Here is a 25,084-nt window from a genome sequence, read left to right on the forward strand (position 1 = left end):
ATGTCTAAACTTGTATGTTTTTATCATCTCTTCTTTGTCATATGATGATTGTGCCTCTATGTTTTTATCTGGCAGTAGTGAAATGTTCCTATTACTTATTCACTGAAAACCTCCAGCTACTTTGCTAGAGTCTGCGGGGATATAGTTCTATGTAAGAAATCGTCTCTGAAGGCTTTAAAATCGTTCGTTGTGCTGCGACTCCACGCGAGGGGAAACTATTTTGTATGACTCCACAGAGACACGGGGGCTCATTTGAGAAAACGTCCAGAGAGAAAACACTGAACTGGAGCAGGCTGAAAGTTAGTCCATCACATTCTCTCATATTCGCTCCCCTTTTCATTCTCATTTGTCTTCATCTCAGCTCCGTATGTGTGATTTTCAGTGTTGTTCTCTTGCTGCTTGCTTCACTCTCTTGTTCCTGTTCCTGTTATCTTCTCTGCCTTTCATTTTTCGGCTCCTGCCAACCTCTTTTATCCGTGGCTCTCCTTGTCTGGCTCCTTTCCCTCCCTCTCACTCTCTTTTTGTACTGATTGCCTACGCATTCATTCCTCTACGCTTGCCTGCTCACTAATGACCGTGGCAGGTGTTCTCCCAGGTGCTTGAAGAGAGCGGACCGGCCTGAGCCTTTAAAAGCCCTGGAATCAGCACCTCGGTGGCCCTCCCCCCTCTCTGGCATGGCCTGCCTTCAAAAACCTTTCTGCCACCAAAAGACTGCAAAGCTGTCATGTGCACACTTGCCTGCCTCCACACACACACATACATGTAGACAGAAAGACAAATACGACCGGTCCATCAGCTCTTCTGCTCGCATCGAGAAAAACTGGTTGTTTTTGGCTTCACGTGTGAGGCGGATTGGTCTGGACCAGCTCTTTAATTTAGTGCTGTCACAGATAGCCCGTTGGACGACTCACAAGCAAACCACACACACCAACACATACAATCTCTAATAGCTTCACACTGAAGGGGAAAGCGGACACTAAAAGGGTGGAGGGAGGTGATGGTGACAGCGGTGTGTGGTTACAGGCCATGATAATAGCCCACTTGGAAAGCTCTGGCTGACCAGTCCAAACAGATGAATGGGAGAGCACAGAATACAGCATTGTGATTCAACTGTGAGTGGGCCACCCTCTTTGGTTTGCTTTTCAATCAATCAGCAAGTCATTTGTAAATAGCATCAGTATGACTTTCACCCGCTCTCAATGGGCGACCTTTATTTTAAGGTAAAGCTAGTCATGCTTTGGGTCCCACAGGGCTGGGTCCATTTCTACAGGTTCACTTAGGTCCTGAGTGGAGCTGGGGCAGTTAACTTTCACACTGGCAGTTGAAGCTACCTTTAAATAAGGTTGATTCTTTGGCTTTAGTAAAGTAAAAAGTACGCTTTTATTTCAGTGACATGTTAGGAATAAATACTACTTCATGTATCAAAGGGTCGTTTCAAATGAATCATGGCAACCTCCTCGGCTCAATGTGTCAAAGTTCCTTCAACGCCACTTATAGCAGGCTACAAGTAGTCAACTAGTCTCCAGAGAAGATTGGTCAGCTTGAGTATGTGTGTGTTTCATGTAAAGTAAAACACAGAGCTGCAGATTAGTTAGAGCTTGCATAGGTCTTGTCTTGAAAGAATCCAAGGTTAAGCTGAGCACAATCTAAAGAAGTTCCTTATTATTACAGCATTATGAACCATGACACAATTGCCTAATGATGTGAGTAGTGAGTTGTGATGCAGTCACTTCTTAAAAAAGAACTTGGATTTGTACCTCAGCTTTTTTAAAATTATTATTAGTGAGATGTTGCATTTTGGTGCAGGAGATTAAAGAAAAGTCCCAAAATGCATTGCAGTGATACAGAGGAATATACAAGGTGATTCAAATGATCCAAAGCCAGAATGCAAAAGCACAAAGGTCCCATGTTACCCCGCTGTTCCTCGAGCTCTACTGGCTACCTGCAGCAGCCTGCATTAAATTCAAATCCCTAAAAAGTAGTCTCAGGTTCTGCACCCATCTACTTGAATGTCCCTAAACTGACATATGTTACCTCCCAATCGTTGTGTTTCGCCAATGAACAACACCTTGCTTGGCCACCCATACAATCCAAACTTCTCTCGTCCGTTGCTCTCCGTTGGTGAACGTCCTACCAGTTCCTACCAGATCAGAGGCGTCCCTCTCTACATTCAAAAACCTCCTGAAGACCTCCAGCTCTTCAGAGAGGACCTCCTCTCCAATATTAAAACAGATAAAATGTTTTGGTATTTGGACTGTGTCCAATGTACTTTATAGATGATTAATGATGTGCCACTGTTCTATCAAATGATTCTTTAATTATTTTCTTCTACTTCATCTGATAATTCATTTTGTTGTTGTTAACCTACATCACAGTTTTGATTTTGCTGCTTTCATCCTCTGCCAAGTTTCAGTTCATATTTGAAAAGGAATAAATTACCATAAAGAACAAACAACAGTCAGTAAACATGGATCTTTGCACTGAACAGAAGAAAATGAATTCGTCAATTGATTCATAATTGCTTCTCTCTCAATATGCCCATCTACCACTCAACAAAATCACTGTCTGCTCTCTGCAAACTCTTTCTGTGGCTTGTATTTCTTATTCCTAAATGTTTGATTCAGCTCAGCATGTTTGATGACGCTGACATACTTCCATGATTCTTGCAGTCTTTGGGTCACTTTGGATAGATAAATGGAACGTAATGCGACTTTTTATGTCCAGAACCTGTCCTTACACTGTACATTTGACATTTTTCCTACATTGAAATGGGCACTGGCGTCATTTCCTGTTGATAATAAAGAGCTACCTTTTGATGAGGAAGTCACAAGGGAGTGCTGGCAAACTGAGCTCAAGTTTGGACTGAAAGAAACAAACCCAGTGTGAGAAGAGCCTTATCCTCTGACAGGTGCTTTGAATATAATCAACACATCACCGGATCAGGAATCTGAACTAAATGCCTTGGAGAAATGAGCCTGTGATGTTAAACCAGAGGCTCGGACTGGCAAGTGGGAGATTCGGGTTTGTTTTCCATTCGGTTATACAACAAAAGAAAGGGAGTATTTTAAGAAGCCGCCCTCCTCCGTCTTTTGGGACAGCTTTCGTTTACTGGCAAATGAGCATGGGGGTATAGACCCTCCTCTCTGCTTCACTGGGCAGGTTTGTATAATGTCCTCATTGATTTCAGCCTTGGCATTACCAATGACACCTCCACATTGCCCAGAGTGAATACGGATCTACTTCATTTATCCCTATAGCGTACAATAAGCTGACGATGTGTGTTGAGTGCATGTGTGTGGGTTTTTGTGTGCACACACTGTCTATGTATGTGTGTACACTTCCTACGTGTCATAAGGGTGTTCAGGACAAAGAGATAGGGCTCCATCAGGCTGCAGAAAACAACATGACCGGGGTGAAAACAAATGAAAACCCTCATAAGTCAACTTCTTTCCTCCAAATCTAGACAACTAGGACACGCAGACAAAAGGCGCATTGATATCGGCAGTGACACACGGGTGGCAGCTGTACACATCATGTCATTCAGTCCTGGCTGCTGTGAATGGGGACTTTGTCAGGCGAAGACGAGCCTGGCGATGTGCTTTCATCCTTTAGGGGAATGTGTAAAATAATGCAGATCGTTGTCCTTGAAATAATAATGTAACTGATGTAACTACTTTTGGTGACTTTAGAAAGATTCAGAAAATTGAAAAAGGATTGATCTGGATTGAGTGAAGTGAGTTGAATGTGTTTTTCTTCTCATTAAATAAAGCTGAAACACTTGTACTGGTTGAGCATGTTTTAATCTATTAACTCAGCATCATGGGTACTTTATATAACTGCCAATTACTACATTATCACCATATTGCAGTGAACATTTAGTCTTAGGCTAACTTCTTTTGTCAAAGATACATAAAGTTCGTGTCACTTGGTAACGCTGATACAGGTAGGAACTACTGAAAACAGACACTTCTTTGTTGGTGCATTTGTGAACAACCAGACATTAGAGAAGTACGGTATTGTTTTCCATGCAAGAATTTAAAAAAATCACATTGTCCAGGCTGTTGGACTTGCTCAGGCTGTTTTTACTATCCAATAACGCAGCTTGCATGTTTTGCAGCAGCCAGTTCTCAAATCTCAAACGTCTGCTCTGACAAAATGTTAAAAAAACTACCCATCCATTGTCCGTAAATGCTTATCATTCTCAGGTTTTGGGGTTCAGGGGCTAGTGCTGATTCCAGCTGACACTGAGTGAGAGGCAGGGTGCACCCTGGACAAGTCGCCAGTTCATCACAGTGCTGACACATACTGTAGAGACAAACAACCATTCACACTCACATCACCTCTATAGGCATTTTCGAGTCACCAGTTAACCTATTAACTGCATGTCTTTGGACTGTGGGGGGAGCACTCATGCAGACACAGGGAGAACATGCATGAACTCCACACAGGAAAGCCCCGGCCGATTGTAGGGTTAGAACCAGAAACCTTGTGAGGGGACAGTGCCAACCACTGCACCGCTGTGCAAAAGGTAAAGCACACTAAATATTCATAGTGATGGATTTAAACAAGTTTTCTATCTTGATGATATTCATATCCAAATTGCACTGGGAGGCAAAAGAAATCAGTCTCATAACAATTTTGGAAAAATTTCTATAATCACAAAAATACACAAGACGTGTTGTTAAAGCACCACAGTGGTCCTTTAAACTCTAAGTGCTACAGCAGGTTTGCTCAGTGACCAAAGATGTTCTGCTGTTTTTTTATTAAGTACATGCTGTGTTTTGTGCTTTACACTGTCCCCTTCACTTAAACACTTGACAGAGTTAAAATAAATTACATTAACTTTAATTAAATTTCCTCGCAGCAGTGGAAAACTTTAGAAACCTGAAACAAAAATATCCTGCAGCCATAGCCTTTCAAAGCATGACATACTGCGTTTCTTTACCCGATGACAGTCATATACCAGTTTAGATACACACACTCATGGAGAGATGGGGGGGGGGGCTTGTCATTTGTGATGCCTGACGCAACCGTACAGCAACTCTGTACCCGAGAGCTAACACCCCGGGCTGTACCAAAGCTACTTTACCACACAACACTCACATCACCGCAGACCATCCACAAAACACACATTACACCCACAAGTGTCTGTGTGGAAACACTCAACACAACCCTGCAATTAAATCATATCCTCTGCAACATGGAGGAGAATATAAAAAGTATTTATGCTGATTGTTACCTCAGCATGCATGCTTCTGCAGAAGGTAATTTAGACTGTCATGTAAATAAATGTCCCTCACCATTAACTTTTAGAACACAACAGGGGTTTGGCCATATCCCTGATATGGGAATGTGTTTTTCTAGTTTGGAATAAATAGAAGAATAAGTGTAGTTAGATAGTCGGCATGGCTCACCAGACATAAAGCATGGCCTACAGGGAGTCTTCGTTTTACTGACAGAAAATCAAAGGACATATGTCACGCTACTGCCAACCATGTCACAAATGTCAATAAAAATCTGTCAACAAGGTGCTCAAGAATTTCAATTTCTGCGATCTTCTGCCACCAAAACTCATTTCATTTCATCTGAATTATTCAATAAACAGTTTCATACCATGCTGATAACATGTTAGTAATATTGTACTCATGCAGGATGACATCTTTCCCCAAAGGGCCACCACAGGATGTGCAGTGAAATGACTAGCCAAGAACAAAATGTTTCTTTATAAATACATGAGAAATCTAAAGTGGGCAAACTTAATTTCTTGCATCGTGTCAGCAATAAAATTAGGATAAAATTAAATTAAGATATCAGGTTCAACTGACAGGAGTGTTGTGAAGAAGCTCTTAACAGATTCTGGGAATTGGATTAAAGTAAAAGTCAACAGAGGGAATGAGTGCTCGCCCGCTGTTTTGTTGCCCGTGAAGTGAGTCTCATTAACAAAAGAACAGTGTTTGTAGTGTCAGAAAACATGTTTGCTTTAATAGTTCATCAAAGCAGTAATACACAACTGTGTTTGGAGGGTTCTGGTTCACGCTCTTATTACTCTTTCTGTTAGATTTCTAAACTGGCCCTGAAGCATCTGGCTAGATGGTGTTTACGCCCACCAGAAGTCATCAAGCTGTTAGAAACTTGTAATCTGTGGCACTGTGTTTTACTTTACATGAAACACACACATACTCAAGCTGACCAATATTCTATGGACCCTCTTTCTGACTACATTCAGACCAAGCTCCTATTCTAGACCTAAACATCCATCTATCCCTTTTCTGCAACCCATTATCCTTACCCTGGTCGTGGGGAGCTAGAGCCAGTCCTAGTTGGTATTGGTTGGGATGTTTAGAGTTAGGGTTCGGTAAGTCTGACACCCTGGACAAGTTGCAAGAAATAAACCTAAACATTTTCTACTGTATTTTAAAGAGGAACACATGCATTATCATCAGGATTATTACCAAATAGTCAAACAAAAACGAGAATTTAAAACATTTTCCAAGATTTTGTTCTCTCTTTCTTTAAATCAAACTTGGAACCATAAGACCATCCAGAGTTCACAGGAATAAGGTGACACATTCCCAAAAAATTAGAACTTTCAAACCAGCAGAAAACATTCATCCACCAAGAAGAAAAAGAAGCATGCCTACCTGTATCTGCGACATGTTACTGAGGTCCAGTCTGAACAGGTAGTTTCTGGATTGAGGAGAAAGGAAAATGAGATATGTGAGTGTCTTTGCGTTATGATCACCCTTTATCCAGAAAGATTTCTTTATTAAGTATGAGGGAAGAGACAGGCCATTTTAGCTGCTGTCATCTTAAAGCAAAGCCGATTAAAAGCCACACTGTAACTGCCCATCAGTCTTAAGTCATTGTTTTTGGTTTTATGTCTGACTGGTATGGCATTTGTCTGTACATGTGTTTCAAACAGGGTCAAACCAGGCCAAAGTTAAACTCATGTCAGCTCAAACGCACACACACTATGGCATGAAGCGCTTGTTCCAAATTTATCCTGTCTGCCAAATCCAAAGCTTGACTTGGTCCAATGAGCGGCTTCGGCAGAGCACTTAAGAGTGTAATTATCCAAAAACCGCACTGTGTAAGTGAGTCAGAAAGGGTATCACATTCTCACTAATGTGCTCCGTGGGGTGAAGAGCAGATTTACAGTTTCTTACCTGGCACCCACAATAAGCTCATTTCTAGTCAGGTCAAGGGTGAGCTGGGAGTAGTCTCTCACGCCAGGGTGGGAAAAAATGGAGATCCACGGACTGAGTGCTGAGAAGAAGAAAGAAAGAAGGAAAAAGGTCAGCAAAAGCTAAATCATGTCAGAGTTCACGAGATAAAAGTAGTGACATTTACAAACAATACTCTAATGTCCATGGAAGCTTTTTACAGTATAGTTGGATCAAACACTGCTGAAATGATTAGCTGATCAGCGAAAAATTTATACTAAGACATGTGCCTGTTCTGGTTTGTCAAATATTAAAAAATATTGTTAACACACAAATCTTTACTGAAAAAAAATGATTAGCTGCAGCTGAAGGGCAGTGTTCAGTGCAGGGAAATCTTCCTGCGCTGTGGTGGTGTCTCCTGCGGAGAAGGACTGTCTGGGCAACATCAGGCACCACAATCCTGATACAACCTGACACTGTGACAAACACAGCTCCGTGTAGCACACAAAGGCTGAAACCTTGACTCTGTTTGAAACTGGCTTTTACAAATCAAAATTTTAAAGTAGCAGAGAGAGGGGCCGTCTGGCGGGTCTGTCACATTTCTTCAGTCTTTGTGCGACCCAAAGTTCAGACCTTTAGCCGGATTTCACCACATGGGAGGTTTATGCAGCATAAAGGGATTTACCATATTTCCCATGCTGTACACAGAATCACAGCAGTGAGTGGGAATTCAAATTCCCTTAACTAATTTGAAAAGCTGTGTTAAATAGCTTTCAGCTATTTCAACAAAGCTTTGAGAAAGAAGAAAGACATGGCAGTGAATGATGATTCCAATACCATGCATCTCTGTAAATGAATAACAACCCTGGGAAAGTGTTCATATTCATATTTCTAGTTTAATATCTGAAGCTATTATAGACCAAAATATGTTTTTTCAGAACATGAACAAGTGAAACCAAGCCGCTAATAAGTCACGTTAAACTTCTCTTTCTACTCCTCTTTCTTTAAGCATTAAAGACGCCTGTACAGTATGAGCACGAGGCAACGGGTGCCAGACTACGTCAAAGTGTTGGAACAGTGAAACAGCTCTCCGTCATGGAAAGGGATGGCTTTTTGGATTGATGGGGCCCATATGGCTCTGTCATCTGCAAACATAACCAGTGATATGAGTGATAAAAAGACAGACGGCTACAGCTACAGTACAGTACGGTGCTCATGATTTAAGATCCAGAGAAGATACAAATGCACGCACACACACACACACACGCACACAAACTGTAATTAAGGGTGCTGGTATTGACAGGGGGATTTGAGTGAAATGAGAATTACCTGCCACAATCTGTTTTTTCCAGATGTTGATTAGAGCCCGATAAGTTTCACTGAGCTGCTGTCAGGGTGAACTTGACTCGAGGTTTGTGGTGAGATGAATGAGTCATCAACTTAGTAACAAAATTACAGAGATGCAACTTGAAAAGGATAAGACCTGTGTTATTCTTTACTTCTCTAATGCACCTTCTTCACAGCAGCCACTGTGAAATGAAATAGTCGGGTCAGCACAGGTGTTACCAATGATACTAATGAAGGTTCAGTTCCATTTATTGCAGCAGAGACTTTCCAGTGAGCCAACATGCAGCACAGCAGCACCCTGACTCTGTGTGACCTGAATGGAACTGAACCTGAAAACACTTGTAACACACTACAAAAACACCTACAACTATTACAACTACTACTGTTTGTGTACTACTATTTCATGTCAAAATGGCTGCTGTGAAAAAGATCCATTGTCGACAAATCTCATGAAACAGACAAACAATGTGTCAGTCCATCCACTCTGCAGCACTCACACTCCAAACCTGCTCGTTCCTACTGAAGACATAAATCTTTGAGGACAAGAGACTGAAGTTCTGGCGAGAGACGACCACCCCCACCCCCCCCGAATCCTGCAAGAATGCCAGCTGTCACAACGTCATGTACCAAAACAAACATGGACAGCTACTGGCTGTTTGCACTGTTTATGTGCAGTGAAATCTGAGCTGAAGAGACCAAGAAAAGGATGAGAAAAAATCAGAGTTTGCTGAGATCCTGAATAGAGAGATGTGGGGGTCTGAAGAGGGATTTGGGGATTAGTAAACCTTGTAAAATTTATCACACACAACTGTGTCTTATTTGCAACAATGACTGATGATAACTGGAGGACTCTGAAACTAACTCAACAAAAGGATAATTTTATATCACGTGATTGCAGTTGGTTTAAACTCGTTATGTATAACTACTATGGAAATACAGACATTGATTTTAATTTACAGAAAAGAATTGCAATTTATTTTTAATTTCTGCTGTAGCATTGATACATGGGGCATCAAGTGAGCTTCAGGGTCGCCCAGAAAATATCATTCCAATCATGTTCACAGTGTTAAAGGAAGATATTTTCAACAAATAGTTCAGCCCTGAATGGAACTGTAACATATGTACTATACAAAGTACCCAGCAGCAAGACATATCACCACATGTACTGCCTGAAACAGAAAAATGATACACAATTAAGCTCCAGTCTCACTGTGAACATAAGAAAAGAGAGAGCACTGCAAGAACTGATACCAAGCATCCAGGTCAGAGAAGTAATGTAAGTTTGAAAAATTAATAACAGACTATAAGACACTTCTATACACTCAGGATTTAATAACTGATAACCTCAGCACACATAATTAATCACTGCACTTTCCAGTGAAATTCTGCAAGAGGCCATCTCATGCCCTCTATAAATATTTATGTTACACATGAGAGCATATACATTGTTTTCATTTCTCAAATTTCAGCATGCATCTACCATCGTCGACATGCAGGGTAGGTGTAGAAACCATACAAGGCCGGTGCAAAGAGGTGATTGAGACCATCTGTACATCACTCTCTGATTAATGGCTGCAGAGGCCAAAAGCTGGCGGAGCAGAGAGGGGAGTGTAGGTCATCTTTAAACTCACAAGCTTATGTAAACAGACCAGAAGTTGACTTAAAGAATTCAACACAATCACAGCTTTGCACAAAGCCTGAGCGTGTGTGTGTTGTCCAACACGGCAATGAGATTATTAAAATTCTCTAAATCAAGCCTTTAAAAACAGGCTGCATTAACATGCATAGCAACACCTCATTAGTGTCCTCGCAGAGACTAAACGTTTGAAATGTTGAAGACATAATTTCTCTGCAGTGTTGTGAAAACCCAACCTTCACTGTGCAACAGCACACTTGCTCAAGGTGAGACTGTCTCGAAGTGCGTGCCAGTATTTCCATATGTAGACCATGATAGCATCTCATCACTGTCTATGATAGGAGGCTTCTTGCACCACCTTGGATGTAGCCATTTGGAAAGCTACATCAGTAATATAGAAGTACAACACCTGGACAGCTCCAGCCTTAACCTGGATTAATCTCATAAAACCATTAAATTCTACCATCTACCTTTAGGGTCAGCAGGGTTACTATAAATGTTATAAATAATAACAAAAAACATATTGGAATATGCAAGTATTAGCCATTAGACAAGAGGTTAGTTAGATTGGACAAGAGTTATCCCATGAGGGCTGATCAAGCAGAAAACTACGTGGCTGTGAAGTGAAGTCAATGCTTAAGTACCAAATACTGCAGTTCCTCAAACATCCACTTGAGGCTGGCTACAGAACGAGTCGGTCTCCATAGGTCCCCATGTTCAAATGTCCAACTTCACAGCAGAAATAAACATGTTTACAGCCTGGTACAAAAAACAGTTTGGGTTCATGACAACTGTACTGAGGGTGAATTTTTATAATTTATAGTTTATAGTTTATAGTTATACCATTTGATTGACAGGTGGGTGCCATCACAGGTGGTTTGTTTGAGCACCAAGGCATCATTTAGCCACCTCAGGTCCACCTCTAATCTACATATTTGCCAATTGTTAGATTAGCCAGGAGATGGAAAAGGCAGGATTATCAACATGATGGCAGAGCCACACATTCTGAGCTTCACAACGACTCTCCAGAAACCTGTGTCCATTTACAGTATAATACTGTCATTGGTTGTTATATAAAGCACAGCGTCACTGGGACCTTTAACTACTATGTATCACTTGTTATCTATCTTAAATTGTACCAACCTTTGCACTGCTAAGATGAACATTTTTCCACCAATAACATTTGACCTGAGCTATGAGTGGTCGTCAGAAGTGGCAGAGCAGAGCAGAAACAAAGCTAACAATGTGAAGCAAACAACATGGACTTGGACCTGCTCTCAGACTTGGCTAAGTCTCAACTGGGCTGCGTTAACATGTAGACTTCTATATCTGTTCAGGAAAATGTTGATGTGTTGCTTGGCAACAGTGTAGTCCCAGCACAGTTGCAGAGCTGTACGTGATGACAGAGCCAAATAAATGATTAAATACACAAATAAACCATAATCTGTTGTCACTTAATACTGTTTACTAATAAATGGCGCCTGAACTGCGAATAACAGCCGTGCTGATATTCAGTACATCAACTGCACTCCCTCTCATGTGATATTGCAAGTATAATTGAGGTGTACGGTATATAACATTTTGTGCAGGTATGCTTCTGATTGATGAAATATGTAATTCAGGACACCTGGGTTAGTTAAAAGAATACTACACAGCAGAAAACGAATTATGTAAACAGTAATACCAGCGGACTTTGTCCTATTAACACTGTATGTGTTAGATGTGTAAGCATGCATGATGCCTAAAGGCTTGTCCTGGGTTTTTCCTCCCGCCTTCCAAAGTCATATCGTATTACCAAATAAGGGAGAAACTAGAGGTGAAAGCAGAGAGGAGAGGAGAGATTATAAGCTGACTGCCCGACTGCGTCACAAGGTTAAAGCGATTATACAACAGGAGAAACGTTGTGGCAAAAACAGAGAACACAGACAGGACGGTTGCTGGGTCACCTGAGGTCCAGTCTGCAGGGGTAAAATACAGCACCCATCAAACCAAACCCAAGCCCCGCCCTCCACGTTACATACCGAATATATTCTGGAAAACATCCAGAAATAGAAAATGTTGTCATTTAGACAAATGACAGACTGTTAAAGTGACTTATTCTGCCCATAAAATAAGACCATTAAAACAGAGCATATGACATGAACCATAAAATAAGAAAGTGCAGTGGAGAAATAACAAGAGAATTATTCCCACAGAAGCATAATGCACCTAACAGTAAAAACAGGAGCTGTTAGCGTTCAGTTCGGAGAGTTTAATGTGGAGCATAAATCACTTGAAATCTGAACTCAGAAGCGCATTACGCTCATATAAACATTTCCCCACATCATGAATATCTCTTCAAAAGCTTGTAAAACCCCCCAGCATGGATGGATCTGATTCCGAAGCATGCAGGAGAGCCTCTGAACCCTGAGCTTGTTTACTCTTTTAGAAAGGCCTTCCTGACAGCGAGGGGTCTTTCATTGACTGACATTTATCCTCCTGCTTACAAGTGGTTTTATATACGCTGCTGACTCGCTCCCCTCATAACTGTCTGGTCGGGTGGCGGGGCAAAGGAGGGACAATAAAGCAGGATGAATATGAAAGCATCCTCCCTCATGGTTGACTCGTGGGCCCCAAGCTGGACTTGATGAACGATTATTGCGTTCCTTTTTTTCCCCTCTGCAGTCGGCAGGCAGACGGATTAATGCATTAGCCACTGGCTGCCAGAGGGATGAGGAGACGGATGAGGACAGTGGCTGAGACATTTGTCTCACGCAGACATAAATCATAACCTTTCCATCTCCTTCCATCTAACAGTTTTTTAAACATTCGGTTTCGTCCCACACGACCAGCAGTGTGGGCAGAGTGAAGTGGCACCCCGACTGATCTGAGCGGCGACTAGATAGAGTCTGGATGGAGAGCAGTCAAAGCTGGAAAATGCCAACATATTACAGAGCTGAGGGAATGAAAGAACAACATATTGCGGCTCCAAAAGTGCCCTGTGCCTGCAAAACAAACACACACACACACACACACACACACACACACACAAACCACACAGCTCAATCTGATCCATTTATCATTTAAAACCTGATGGAATGTGAGATTCCCTCAAGTTGGCGCTGGGAGGAAGGGTTATTGGATAAAGATCTAATCTTACCTCAAACTAATCCCTCCAACTTTGAGCCGCTGGGCTCGTCTGCTAGCTAGCCCCATCAAACTTTGTCTGTCTCTGAGCTGGGAGGATGCTGTTAGACATTAAGGTCATGGTGCAAACTCAAATATCCTGAAAAACATGTTCCGCAGATGTACCATAATAGCCATATAATAAGTCCTCTTCAGGCCAGATGGAGGGATCCGTAATAAAAAGGTACAAAGTAGAACCTGACATTTGAGAGGACAAATTTGAACTGAAGGCGCACTTAGTTGTGCAGCGCCTTGATAGAGCCAGCCCAGCGACAGTGAATGAAGTCAGTGTTGAAAAGCAAAAAACTGCAGCGACAGCCGGAGCCACCACTAAAGCTCTGAGCTTCAGAACGTCTCATGAGAAACCCGGTGCTGATATCATGGATCTGCCATCTACATGGCGTTTGCATGCTAACACATGCTTTGCAAGCACATGCCCAGGTTCAGTCAGCATGTTCAGTGGTGCCTCTGGCTTTGGGAAGCTGGTTCATGGATCAGGTTCTTGTAGTCTGTCTACACCACGGATGTGTTTAAAGAACTGGTGTTTCTGAGTGCCAACATTCATTCCGGTATATTCATATTTTAAAATAGTTCAAGCTACCTCAGGCTTCTTACAGAGCACCCTCCTCCCTCCCTTCAGACACGAAAGCAACTCAAATATATTTACTGCAACAGGTTTTTCAGAATGTTTTTATTTGAGCAAATGGCTCAAAAAGAGAAATTTCAGAGTGTGTAGATCTGAAACAAACAAACATTTTATGGCCATTTCATTTGTGCTGCCTGTGTATGGGGAAGCGTATGTTCAAGACCTGCAATTTGAATTCTGGTCACTATGCCAAAATCACTTCACACACTAGCACTGTTCCAGCAGTCTTGGTCCACACCCTCCATAGACTAAAAGTAGGAAATACAGTAGCAATTGCATAAATTACTGCAATTACTTCAAAAAGAGACAAAAGAAAAGTACAAAACCGACAATTATACCGTATTATATCAAAGATTTTTCTTTTAAGAACCCAAATGGTACAGTAAGTATGTCATTTTAGCTATGCTGCTCTACTTTTGACTCTGTGTGTAAATAACAATGAAAGAATAGACATGTGGCACTGCTTGAGCTCAGAACATGACTGTGCACGTTTGCATAACCCAAGAAAGCTTTCAGAAAGTCAAGTGGGGCCAGAAATAAAGACTAAGAGAGAGCTGGCGTTAAGACAAAATGAAAGAACGAGTATCATTAAAGGCACTGAGTGGACAAGCGGGACTTTGACTTTGACTGACTGAGCAAAGGTTGGGAAATGGCTATAAAATCCATTTGGATTTGGAGTCCTGGTAGACTATTGTGGCTTGTGCTGTGTGCAACAATCCACTGACAGAAGACGAGGCTGCGATGACCTTTAAAACCAAATAGCGTATTTCAGTAAACTTGTCTCTTCTTTGTCTTTTTCAGTTCTCAGTCAGACAGTTCACCGCGTAACATCATGCACAGTTTCATGTTTCTTATCATTAGTATTATAATCAGGCATCTAGTTGATTTCTCCCCTCTAGGGCTGCACTGTTTAATGAGCTATGAATGACACATATTGTACTAAGGTAACTGTCTATCATCATCTCCCCTCAGGGGGGTACACATGTCTTGCTAATGGGAATAAGACACGCTGAAAGGAGGCAATATTAAAAATGGTTATCTCCGGGGCAAGGTAGTCGATCCAATATTGTTAACGAAACAGGTCACACGAAAACTCGCTTGCTTCCTGCCATCTGGCAAATGGTTGAGTGAATGAAGGATCACCTCCAGTGTCAATTAGCTCACATATGATTGCATTCGGAAGAACTGTGAAAATAACCAAAATAATGAAACAGGAATGAATCCATCCTGCAATATACACATTTGCATACAATATCCATTTTCTCTAAGCACATTTTTGTGCAAATAAAGTTTAAAGCAGTGTAAATGCAGTCACCCACTTTTTCTATTGTTCAGTACCTAAGGAGCAAAACTTTCCCTTATGTGCCAGGTCTTTTTACACCTTGCCCTTATCTGGTCACAATCCCCTAAAATATGTTTTGTTTGGTCTTGTTCATATCACTCTTCACCCTTTCTTGCACTCCAGTCTCCACCCCATCTTTTGCTCGTCCCGATTCTTCCCTATCTCTCCCATTCTAACTTCAGATTTTCACTGCGGCTGACTTGCAGGGGGTGATAGTTTGAGAAAGGCTACCGTGCCTCAATGGAGCACAACTCTCAGTCTATCCCTCTGTCCTTTTATCCCTCCACCGTTCCATTCTCTCTTTCCCCCACCTCCCACTTGACTGAATTTAAGATAGAAGGCGATAGGCACAGCCACAGGAGGAATGATGCTGGAGCCATGAGGCTAATAGCCTCTCAGTCAGCAGCTGGTAAAGATGCCTGCTTCTCACAAAACGGTGAAGCAACATCTAAAGATACTGACCATTTACCAAAGTCCGATGTGCCATAGAAGTGTTACAAGATCGTAATGAATGAAATGTGAGCAATATTCTCAGAAAGATAGTGTGACAGAGGCACAAGTAGGGGTGATACCATAGGAACCATTCAGACATGGTATCTGTTAAATTGCTGGCTGATAACTTTTTGTATCTGTTACAAAAATGTTCGGCAATGGCTTCAAATTACTGTTAGGCATCATGCCTCAATGTTCATGTGATATTTAAAGGCAGAGCAGTGGCCCTCCAGACAAAGAAGTTGAAGAATAATGACATCAGTGATGAAGAGTGTTCTCAGGTCTCCAACAAGCTGAATCCGTTATGGATTTTGAAACTTATTTTGCAGGTGATTAAGTGTTTACATCGGTGGCTTAATTAATGACCGTCATGAGGGCAACTAATCTAAGCAACCCTATAGAAGAAAGCACACTGATGCAGAAATGTCAGCTCATGAAATAAAGTCTTCCCTGCACATTCATCCTAAAGTGCTCCAGGCAAGTTATTATACCAGCTTCTAATCCTGTAGATCCTTTAATCTTTCTCATCATCATTTATAAAGTAAGATCAACATTTCTTATTTCATATAGTCTGACAGACTTCAGGAGGTTGAAGTGTTCTATTAGAATATTCACTTTGTGAGAAGTTGCTATGAATGAAAGTTGGTCTAATGGTTATTGAGCTTTTCTGAAGGTTTTACTCTTTGGACCAAAATCTGAAGGGAAATAATCCATTGAAAACACATTTTTATTAAGTGATCATTTCAAATCGGTTCATTGAGAGGTTTTGTTTTTTTATGTGCAGAAGAAAAGATACATCGAATTTATTACAGTGTGTTTAGGTAGGCAAAACAAGACATCTATTTTACCCACTGCTGTTTTTGCCCTCTTCACACTTTGCTGCTCAGAAATGCCATCAATATGATTTATCCTGGTAAGAAATGTGACTTATTATGTTTCTAATAGTACTTGAAAAGAAAAGGGCACAACAAACAGTAAATATCACCATTTGTTTAACTGTGTGCCTCTGTAGATTTTATGTTAATAGTATAGTTCAGTTATATTGAAGTGGCGTTGAATGAGAAAGGCTGCCACTTGAATGACTTACCCCTGCGTTACCTACAGTTGTGGCAATCAGCATGATCTCAGTTTGGAGAAGCAGACAAAAGTCACGACAGCATCTACAAAAATCAAGGCTGAAAATTTACTACGTTGGAAGACTAAGTATAGTATAAACAATGGACAGCATATCTATGATGTCACCCACAGGTTTCTGAAGAGCTGTTTTGAAGCTCACAGTGTGGTGGCTCTGTCCACCACCATGTTGGTAGTCCTGCATCTTCCAGCCTGTGCCTAATCTAACAATCAACAAAGATGTGGACATTGGTGCACCTGCTCAAACAAGCTATCTGTATAGCACCCACCTGTCAATCAAAGCCTTAATATAATTTGAACAGACGAGTTGAAAAACATTCAGACCCAGTATATTTCTGCTGTGAAGTTGGACATTTTAATATAGGGGCTTAGGGAGACTGACTCGTTGTGGACGTTCAAGGAACTGCAATTTTTGGCACTTCCACATTGGCTTTACTTCACAGTCATGGAGGTTGCTGCTCGGGTTGGACCTGGGTTAAATTTCTTCAATGCTTCCAGAACCACTGTTAAAGGGAAAGTTCAGGATTCTTATGTGTGTGATTGTACGTATCCATAGTCAGTGTTTTCCTACAGTAGACAGAAATCGAGAAAAACATGTTTTGGACATAAAAAAAAGACCACATAAAAACATCAACATCCATCTAAATGTACGCTATAACCACATTACCCTGCAACCAGATCTGCAGCGTAATACACCATGCATGGCACAATGGTGCTCAGGTGTAGGAATAGATAGATTCTATGTAGAGCCAAGGTAAAAGGTCTGTCTGGCAGCAAGTTTAGCAGTGAGTACATGCTCACTATAGTGTACGCCTATATTGATATTGATTTTATAGGTAGGCCTTTTCTTATCTGGCTAAAACATGTTTTTCTGAGACTTCTTCTGCTTTTTCAAACTGGGTGCGCACTGCCTGGTGTCCACTGTGGGTGACACACTGACTATAGAGAAGCACCTCATACAACCCCACTTCAAACAACCCAAACTCTTCCTTTGACATGCTGGCATTCAGTTCAGACTTGAGCGGTTTTGGAAGCATTAAAGAAATCCCAAGTCCAACCTAGTAAATTTTCAGCTTTTTGATTTTTTTTTCTTCAGAAAAGTAACTTGGGTTTATTCATACGCAAGGACGGTGAAATTACCAGTGCATTTACACAATGAGGCAGATGTCTGAAAAGGGTCTATCCAAGGATACAGAAGACAGCCCGGACACAGAAAAGCAAAGAGAGCAATTTTCCTGCTGCCTCTCTACTTTTCAGTTAAAGTGGCAATAAAGCTTTTAAATGTTTTCTATTCTGTGATCCTCTTTCCTATCTCTCGGGCCTGCATCAGATATCCTGACGCACCATCAGTTGGGTGAGAGGCTGGCCCCAGCAGCATTCTAAACTCAGTCTATTCAGCTGTCTGATTGATGGCTGCAAACACACCGCAGCTCTGATAGCATCACTCCAATTAAGCCCTGTAATCATGAATGAAGAAACAGAGACAGGTGGCAACGTGAAATAAAAATAATAAGTTTAGAAATGTTACGGCAGATACTTTTTCTTTTAAGTAAACGGGAGCATCGCTCTTGTGCTGCCCAAGAGCCCTTCAGATGGCGACATGACAGCTAAACGACAGTACCATTACCCAAACGATGAAAGAGATAGAGGGACTCGTACAAAGTGTGCAATACATTTTTTTGACTATTACAGAGCAAAAAAAAAAAGCAGGCTGAGAGAGAAGAGGGTGATGGAAAGGGAGAGAAATGAGGAGAAAGTTAAAGAGCAAGGCACTGAAGATAATATAAGGAGGAACATGGAGAGGAGAAGGAGTATGAATGAAAGAGGAGGGGAGATAAAATGGGTAGAGAGAATAACAGAGGCAGGGAGGATGAGAGAGTATAAAAAGCAAATGGAAAAGACAAGATTTGCAAGGAACTGAACAGGGAATGAGCGATGACACAAGTTGTTTCTATCCTCCTTTGTCTCTCTTCAGAGTGATTTGAGCAGAGCAGATGACCCAGGCTGTGAAACCATCTAATCCGTCAGACAGCTCCTCATCTTCTCTGTGAAGGAGGGAATGGAACCTGAGCCAAAGGTCTTATTATCAACCATTACTTTGCTACCATACTCCCTTATGAAACATCTTGTTGCCTTGATAGATATTGCTGCACCGGGTGCGATAAAAGTGCAGAGTTTATCTATTGCTCTTACTAGGCTGGCCCTTTACACACACTCCAAAACCAGTTCTCTGGGCCTCATAACATAATGAATGACTGACTCCATTAAATCCCCCCCAAAAAAACAGACCTCGTATCTAGATTCAGAGCGTTCTGCTTTCTGCCCTCATGCCATGCTCTTATCAGACCGGCCTTATCCTGAGAGTCAGTATCATCCATCTAAATCATGAGCTACCGGCTCGTACAGTGTGTACTAGTGGGTCGAGGTTACGCGATTCCAGTGCTGTATCCGTGCGCTGCATCTGCGGTGTGGTTGGCACAAAGTGCTGGCACGTCTTCTGGAACAGCAGACGTACAAACATACAGTCTGGAGTTTTTATGGCGTGTTCCAGCACACTGGAAAAACACCATGCTGTAGGCGCCAAAGTAAAGCTGATGGAGAGGTCTGATGTTCCACATGGTCGATGTTTGTCTAGATTCTTCTGCCACTTATACCGGTGTGGCTGTTATGGTTTTGGGTTTTAATGTTTAGTGGTTTCTGTTTCCTTGTAACTTGTCATGAAACTGTTTTTGATTGCTGTGCCCTAGTTTCATCCCTACCTGATTATTTCTCCTGCGTCTTGTCCTGCCCTCACTTGTGTACTGGTCTCAGGATCAGTTCGTCTTTGTTCTACGTTCACTCTGGCAGATTTGTTTGCTTGTTTGGACTGTCTTACCTGGTTTTTACCTGAGCCAGCTTATCATCTGTGAGCTTTTGGTTATTGACTTTTGTGTAATTAAATCCTATGAACTGCACACGCTAAACGTATGGACTTATAGTATGCATATATTTGGATAGTATTTATATGAACCTAGAAAATGTATAGCCCATAAATAAATATAATGGATTATGATTTTCAGTCTAAATAACAGTAATGATTCACTGCATTTATCCAGGACATAACTATACTAAGTGAAATGTTTTTCATTATTTATTTTATTAGTTGTTTTTTTTGTTGCTGTTGTTTTATTGTGAAATTGTGTTATTTTCTTCCATGTCTCAATAGCTTAATTAAGTATGTTAAGAAAACCGGTATACAGATATCATTATTTGTTATTGCTAAAGCAATCTTAATAATAACAAAGTCCATACATCCCATCCATTATCTGTAACCACTTATCCTCATCAGGGTCACAGTGAGGCTGGAGCCTATCCCAGCTGACAATGTAGGATTGTGTAACAATGTGACAATGTGAAAGGAGTGGCTTATAACTATGAACCTTGGAAAAATTATTAGCAGATCCTCTCAGCTCTACAGAGCTTTATAGAGTGTATAGTGTCAAACATGGACGTAATATCCATGAGCCATTGTAAAGCTCAGAGCGTGGTGTCCATCTTGGCAGCTTTGCCTCTCCTGTCTCCTGGATAATCTAAAATTGGGCAAATATGTGACGCATGGGCAGACCTGAGGCAGCCTGAATGAAGCCTGGATGCTCAAATAAGACACTTGTAACCATTATCAGTCAAAGTGACCATGCTCCTAATTCTGCATAATGTTAAGCCTTAATAGGTGAGTTCAGTACAGTTGTCATCAACTATAGTTATAAACATTTTTATTTTTTTTTACCAGGCTGTAAACGTGTTTATTTCTGCTATGAAGGTAAGGTGAGCTTGTAGCCGTTTGAGGGAACTGTGGTTTTTTGACACTTCCACGTTGGGTCCATTTCACAGCCACAGAGGTTGCCGCTCGGTTTCAGCTCATTGTTTAGCTGTCAGCCACAACTTTACTGTTTTGGTTCACTCACTTTTTGGCTGTCAAAGGCGGTTGTTATCAGAGTGAAAACCCACTGTACACCTCATGCTTGGCACCAAGCAGACGGCAGAAAGACACAGTTAGCGACTAAATGGTGGACATAGCGGAACGTTTAGCAGATAAACCGTCAGATATTTCCCTCAGGAGATGGTAGATACCACAAACAGAGCTAAAAGTGAGTGAGTATTGGACTTTTTTGAAAAAGGAATTGATGGTGATGGTTAGTTTTAAACATCCATCATGGTACAGATGAAACCGTATAAAAAGAAAGTTGTGATAAAGTTTCACTTTAACAAACTACATCTTTTTATCAAAGTCTTCCCGGAGACTCTGGATTAATGGTCTATCCACAGCCTTAAACAGTTGCTGTACTAGTGATGAATGTATCAATAAATCTGTTCCAACTTGATAAATTCAGGTCGCTGTGAATTATCAAAAAAGTGTCCATGGAGCCAAAGCAGAACTGCTTAAAACCCAGAGGATGGAGCAGGGCTTCACTGCAGATAGCATGCTCCAGTGGAGGGACGGCTCAGGGGCCAGAGGACGTCTGATCCCTACACCCTGCTCAGACACGAGATTAAATCTCATTGCATCGTACACAAACCACACTTATAGTAGGCAGTCAAACATGCAAACAAAAACAATTACTTGTCATTATAGGCACATACACTTTAAGCATGTATAGATGGGTACACACTCTACATGCAGTGAAATCTTCTTAGCTGGCTCCCTGGTCTCCTCCCAGGTGACTGAGGTAGCGCTTCAGCAAGCTGCTATAAAACGCTCATCAATCACAGAGGCTAATCTCAGGTTCTCACTGACACTTTCATTGTGCAGGTCTTTTCTATACGGCTGCCTCCACATAATGCCCGCTCTCTGCCCGCTTTGACAGGCCGGCAGCCCTGCAGCTCCCTGCCGTGAGAGCCATCCTCAAGCGGCACACCTTTTGAAGTGAAGCACCGGCGGAGCTCGGGCTAATCTGGACATCTGTGGGCCCTGGCGGGTGAAGCGGGACAGAGTCGGCATATAGGTGACCTCGGCTTAGCTTTGTGGTGAATGAAAATAGCCATTTTACTAGTTCTAGGGATTGAAAATCAGAAAGAAAACCAGTTCGCTCTCCAACTTTTAAAGTGCTATTACGCAGAGAGTCGAGCAAAATGGGACCAAATGCCACCGAGCTCTTTATGTCTGCCTTCAGTTCAGCCAGTTTTAGCCAGAGTCCAGATCTACAACCTCGGTGAGCTGGTCCTCAAGCACAGAGGGAGACTCGTACTCAGACTCACTGCTGTGCAAAAATTTACTTGAAGAAATGTCGACAATATGGTTTGGAGGGGACCGAATACATTTCTAATCACAAGAAAACATTCTGGACACCTCTTCAATTTTTGTGTTTCTGTCCTCGATCCCCTCCATTTTTTTGGTTTTGTTTTGTTTGTAGTTCCAGTCTTAGTCATTGCTCTTGGCAGAGGGAACACAAACAACCCCTATTCAAAAATAAACACAGCAATTTTGTGCGTGTTTACCTTTCATTCTGCCATATCTATCTGTGATTCTGTGCCCAAAACTGTTCTGTTCCATTTCACGCCGTGAGGAAGGACCTTGTTTCTTGGCCCACTGTACAGATGAACGGGGCTAGATAGCAAGCGCCATTATTCTACACACAATCATTTCTATCTTGTCCCCTCTTGCTTTCTGTTGTTCTTTTATAGCTGCATGCTGACCTGCCTGAATGCCAAGCTGTGAGGTTTTATTACAGCTGGAACCGGCCTTGTGTTTATGAAAGCACTTTATTCGTTGCTGTGAAAAGTGGCATGTATATGTCCCACATAGAAAACACGTGTACAGCGCTGCATCCGATCATATTAAAATCTCTCAGTAAAGTATATACAGAGAACTGTCCCCCTTAAGATACATGATAGCAATCATTTGCTGCATTGAACGCATTCAAAACACATAAAGCAGGCACAAGGCATTTCATTGCGTATGTTAAGAGGTGATGAGAGACGTATTAAAGCACCACAGCAATCAAGGTTTATGGTATGGTATATCATGTATTTGTACAGTTTTATATGTCACCCTGTAATGGTGACCCTGAATGTCTGTATCTTATTTTGAAATGAACTCCATAGCTTCTGTTTGCATGTCAGTTCAGAGAACCCACAGAAATGTTTTATGCTTTTTTATATTTAAGCATGGAGCATGACCATGAGGAAAAGTTGACCCCTTCTGGCTTGATAATATCATCATTTCATTGAATATATTCTTAATAGTGAATTTATTTCTAACTGTTTGCCTGTTGAGCGTCGGTTCATCGGGTCCAAAAAGAAGGCCAAGCCCAGACACAAAAATCTGACAGCTACTATTGATTTTTTTTTTCTTGGACGGGAAAACTGGAGTTTCAGATATCAAAATCAGCACTGCTGTAAACATTTTACAACAGTTTATCTAAATGATCCAAGCCACTTTGTTTGGAAGTAAACCTGAAAGTGAGCCCACATGAAAGAAAACTGTGTGCACAACTGCAGCCAGTACAGAAGGTAAACGTTGAAGCAGGAAGTGTGTATAAACTGTAAAAGATGCTCACAGCAGATTTGGGTATTTTTTGGGGATTAACACTTTGGGGTATTTACGTCCTGAACGAACTGTTTATTCTCACGTCAGAATCGGCTCTCGCCATGTGAAACCCTTCTTGTAGTGTTTATGTGTATGCTGAGCAGGGTGTGTGGTCCCCCTGTACTCGATCAGCTCAAGCTGGTAAGGCGTGGCAATCCTCGCCTTCCGCTATCAGCCTGAGTGCCACCTGGTCTTTGGACGACTAAAATTGTAAAAGTTTGGCCAGTCCGACAAAACAGACATAAAATGACCTCCTATATCATTTGCTAAATACTTTTCATTGACCTAAGTGGAAAACGTCATGAAGTCAAGGAAAGATATGAAGGAGAATTCATAAGGACTTCAGAAAAGACGTCCGCAATGCTCCAACAAGGAATCTAACTGCACTTACACTGGGCTGTATAATTATTAAATTATTGTTATTGACATGTCAGTGGTGAAACTACAAAGATAAACTACAAAAAGCACATCCTAGATTCTTTTCCCCGTGGGCTCTTATTGTGCTGTTTCATGCAGGCTATATAAATGTGGACTACTTGGTGAAAAATATGACTTCACTATCAAGGTCAAAATTGAAATAAAAAAGAAATATTGTCTACCTGACTAAAGTGAAACTGAAGATCTGGCTGCCTATTACAAATCGGGTTTGTGTGTGATGCAATATATATTATTTTTTAGAGAGGCTGTCTGCTTGTTGTTGGGGTTCTTTAAGTGAAAGATTGATAAATTGGTTTCTTTTACGAAGTTTTATCTCTCTTATTCCATCTTATTGGCTATACTTCTTTCTTTGGTCTGAGCAGTACCTACAAGTCCTTTGACTTGAACTAAAGTCTTCTTGCTCCGGTGATTTCACTGTGATCTCAGACGGGGACAGTCTCACACAAAATCAGACTTATCCTGCTGCCATGTGTACACTTCCCCAGACTTCCAACAGGCTTTTTGGAAGAGTGCATACACATGACAAAATACTGCAGCATCAGCAGTGCGACAGGATGAAAGTCAAAATCATTACTTCACCGACTACTTCACTTCACTGAGTGGCTTGCAGTATCCAAATAATTAAATCCAAAGTCTACCAATAACGGAAACTGACCCCGAAATAAAGAATAGCAGCGTCCTTTAGTCGCTATCAACGGCTGAACAGTTGACTGTTTTATGAAACTCAGACACATTTGCACTGTTGGGAAGAGCCTGTTCTCTCACTCGGATAAAACATGGGGTACAAATCTGAAATCTGAAAATAAGCCACAAAAAAAAAAGAAATCTGTATCCTGGCAAGCTGTGTTCATACAGACACTAAGCATTATCACGTTCATACAAAACAAGTGGTTATCAATGATGTCTGACCTTGGATGGAAACCTTTGGATGTTCTTTCTTCATGCACTCCGGTTGGGTCAGCGGGTCAAACAACGATGCAGTCGGGGTCGTCGGGACGGCAAAGTTCTGCGTGAAGGCAGCTGGGAGGAGGAGGAGCAGGAAGAGGCTGGCCATAGACGAGGGGATGGAGTCCTGCGAGGACGCTGTCATGGTGATGACCTCTCCTCTAACTGCCAAGGTGGGCCTCTGAGATACAGCTGTAGAAGAGAAGAGACG

General features: G+C 41.6%; 1 protein-coding gene across 4 annotated transcripts in view; it reads right to left on the bottom strand.

The window, feature by feature from the left end:
* sema5ba (sema domain, seven thrombospondin repeats (type 1 and type 1-like), transmembrane domain (TM) and short cytoplasmic domain, (semaphorin) 5Ba) overlaps positions 1-25,084 on the bottom strand; it is a 176,088-nt gene that overhangs the window by 84,943 nt on the left and 66,061 nt on the right. For all 4 annotated transcript variants that reach the window (XM_019252967.2, XM_019252966.2, XM_010729895.3 and 1 more), the window contains 3 exons: positions 24,838-25,065; positions 7,167-7,266; positions 6,642-6,687 (listed from right to left, as the gene is read on the bottom strand). In XM_019252967.2, the coding sequence (XP_019108512.2) occupies positions 6,642-6,687; positions 7,167-7,266; positions 24,838-25,065 (374 nt within the window). The remainder of the gene's footprint in view (positions 1-6,641; positions 6,688-7,166; positions 7,267-24,837; positions 25,066-25,084) is intronic.

Source organism: Larimichthys crocea, unplaced genomic scaffold (genome assembly GCF_000972845.2).
Source record: "Larimichthys crocea isolate SSNF unplaced genomic scaffold, L_crocea_2.0 scaffold319, whole genome shotgun sequence".
NCBI lineage: Eukaryota > Metazoa > Chordata > Actinopteri > Sciaenidae > Larimichthys > Larimichthys crocea.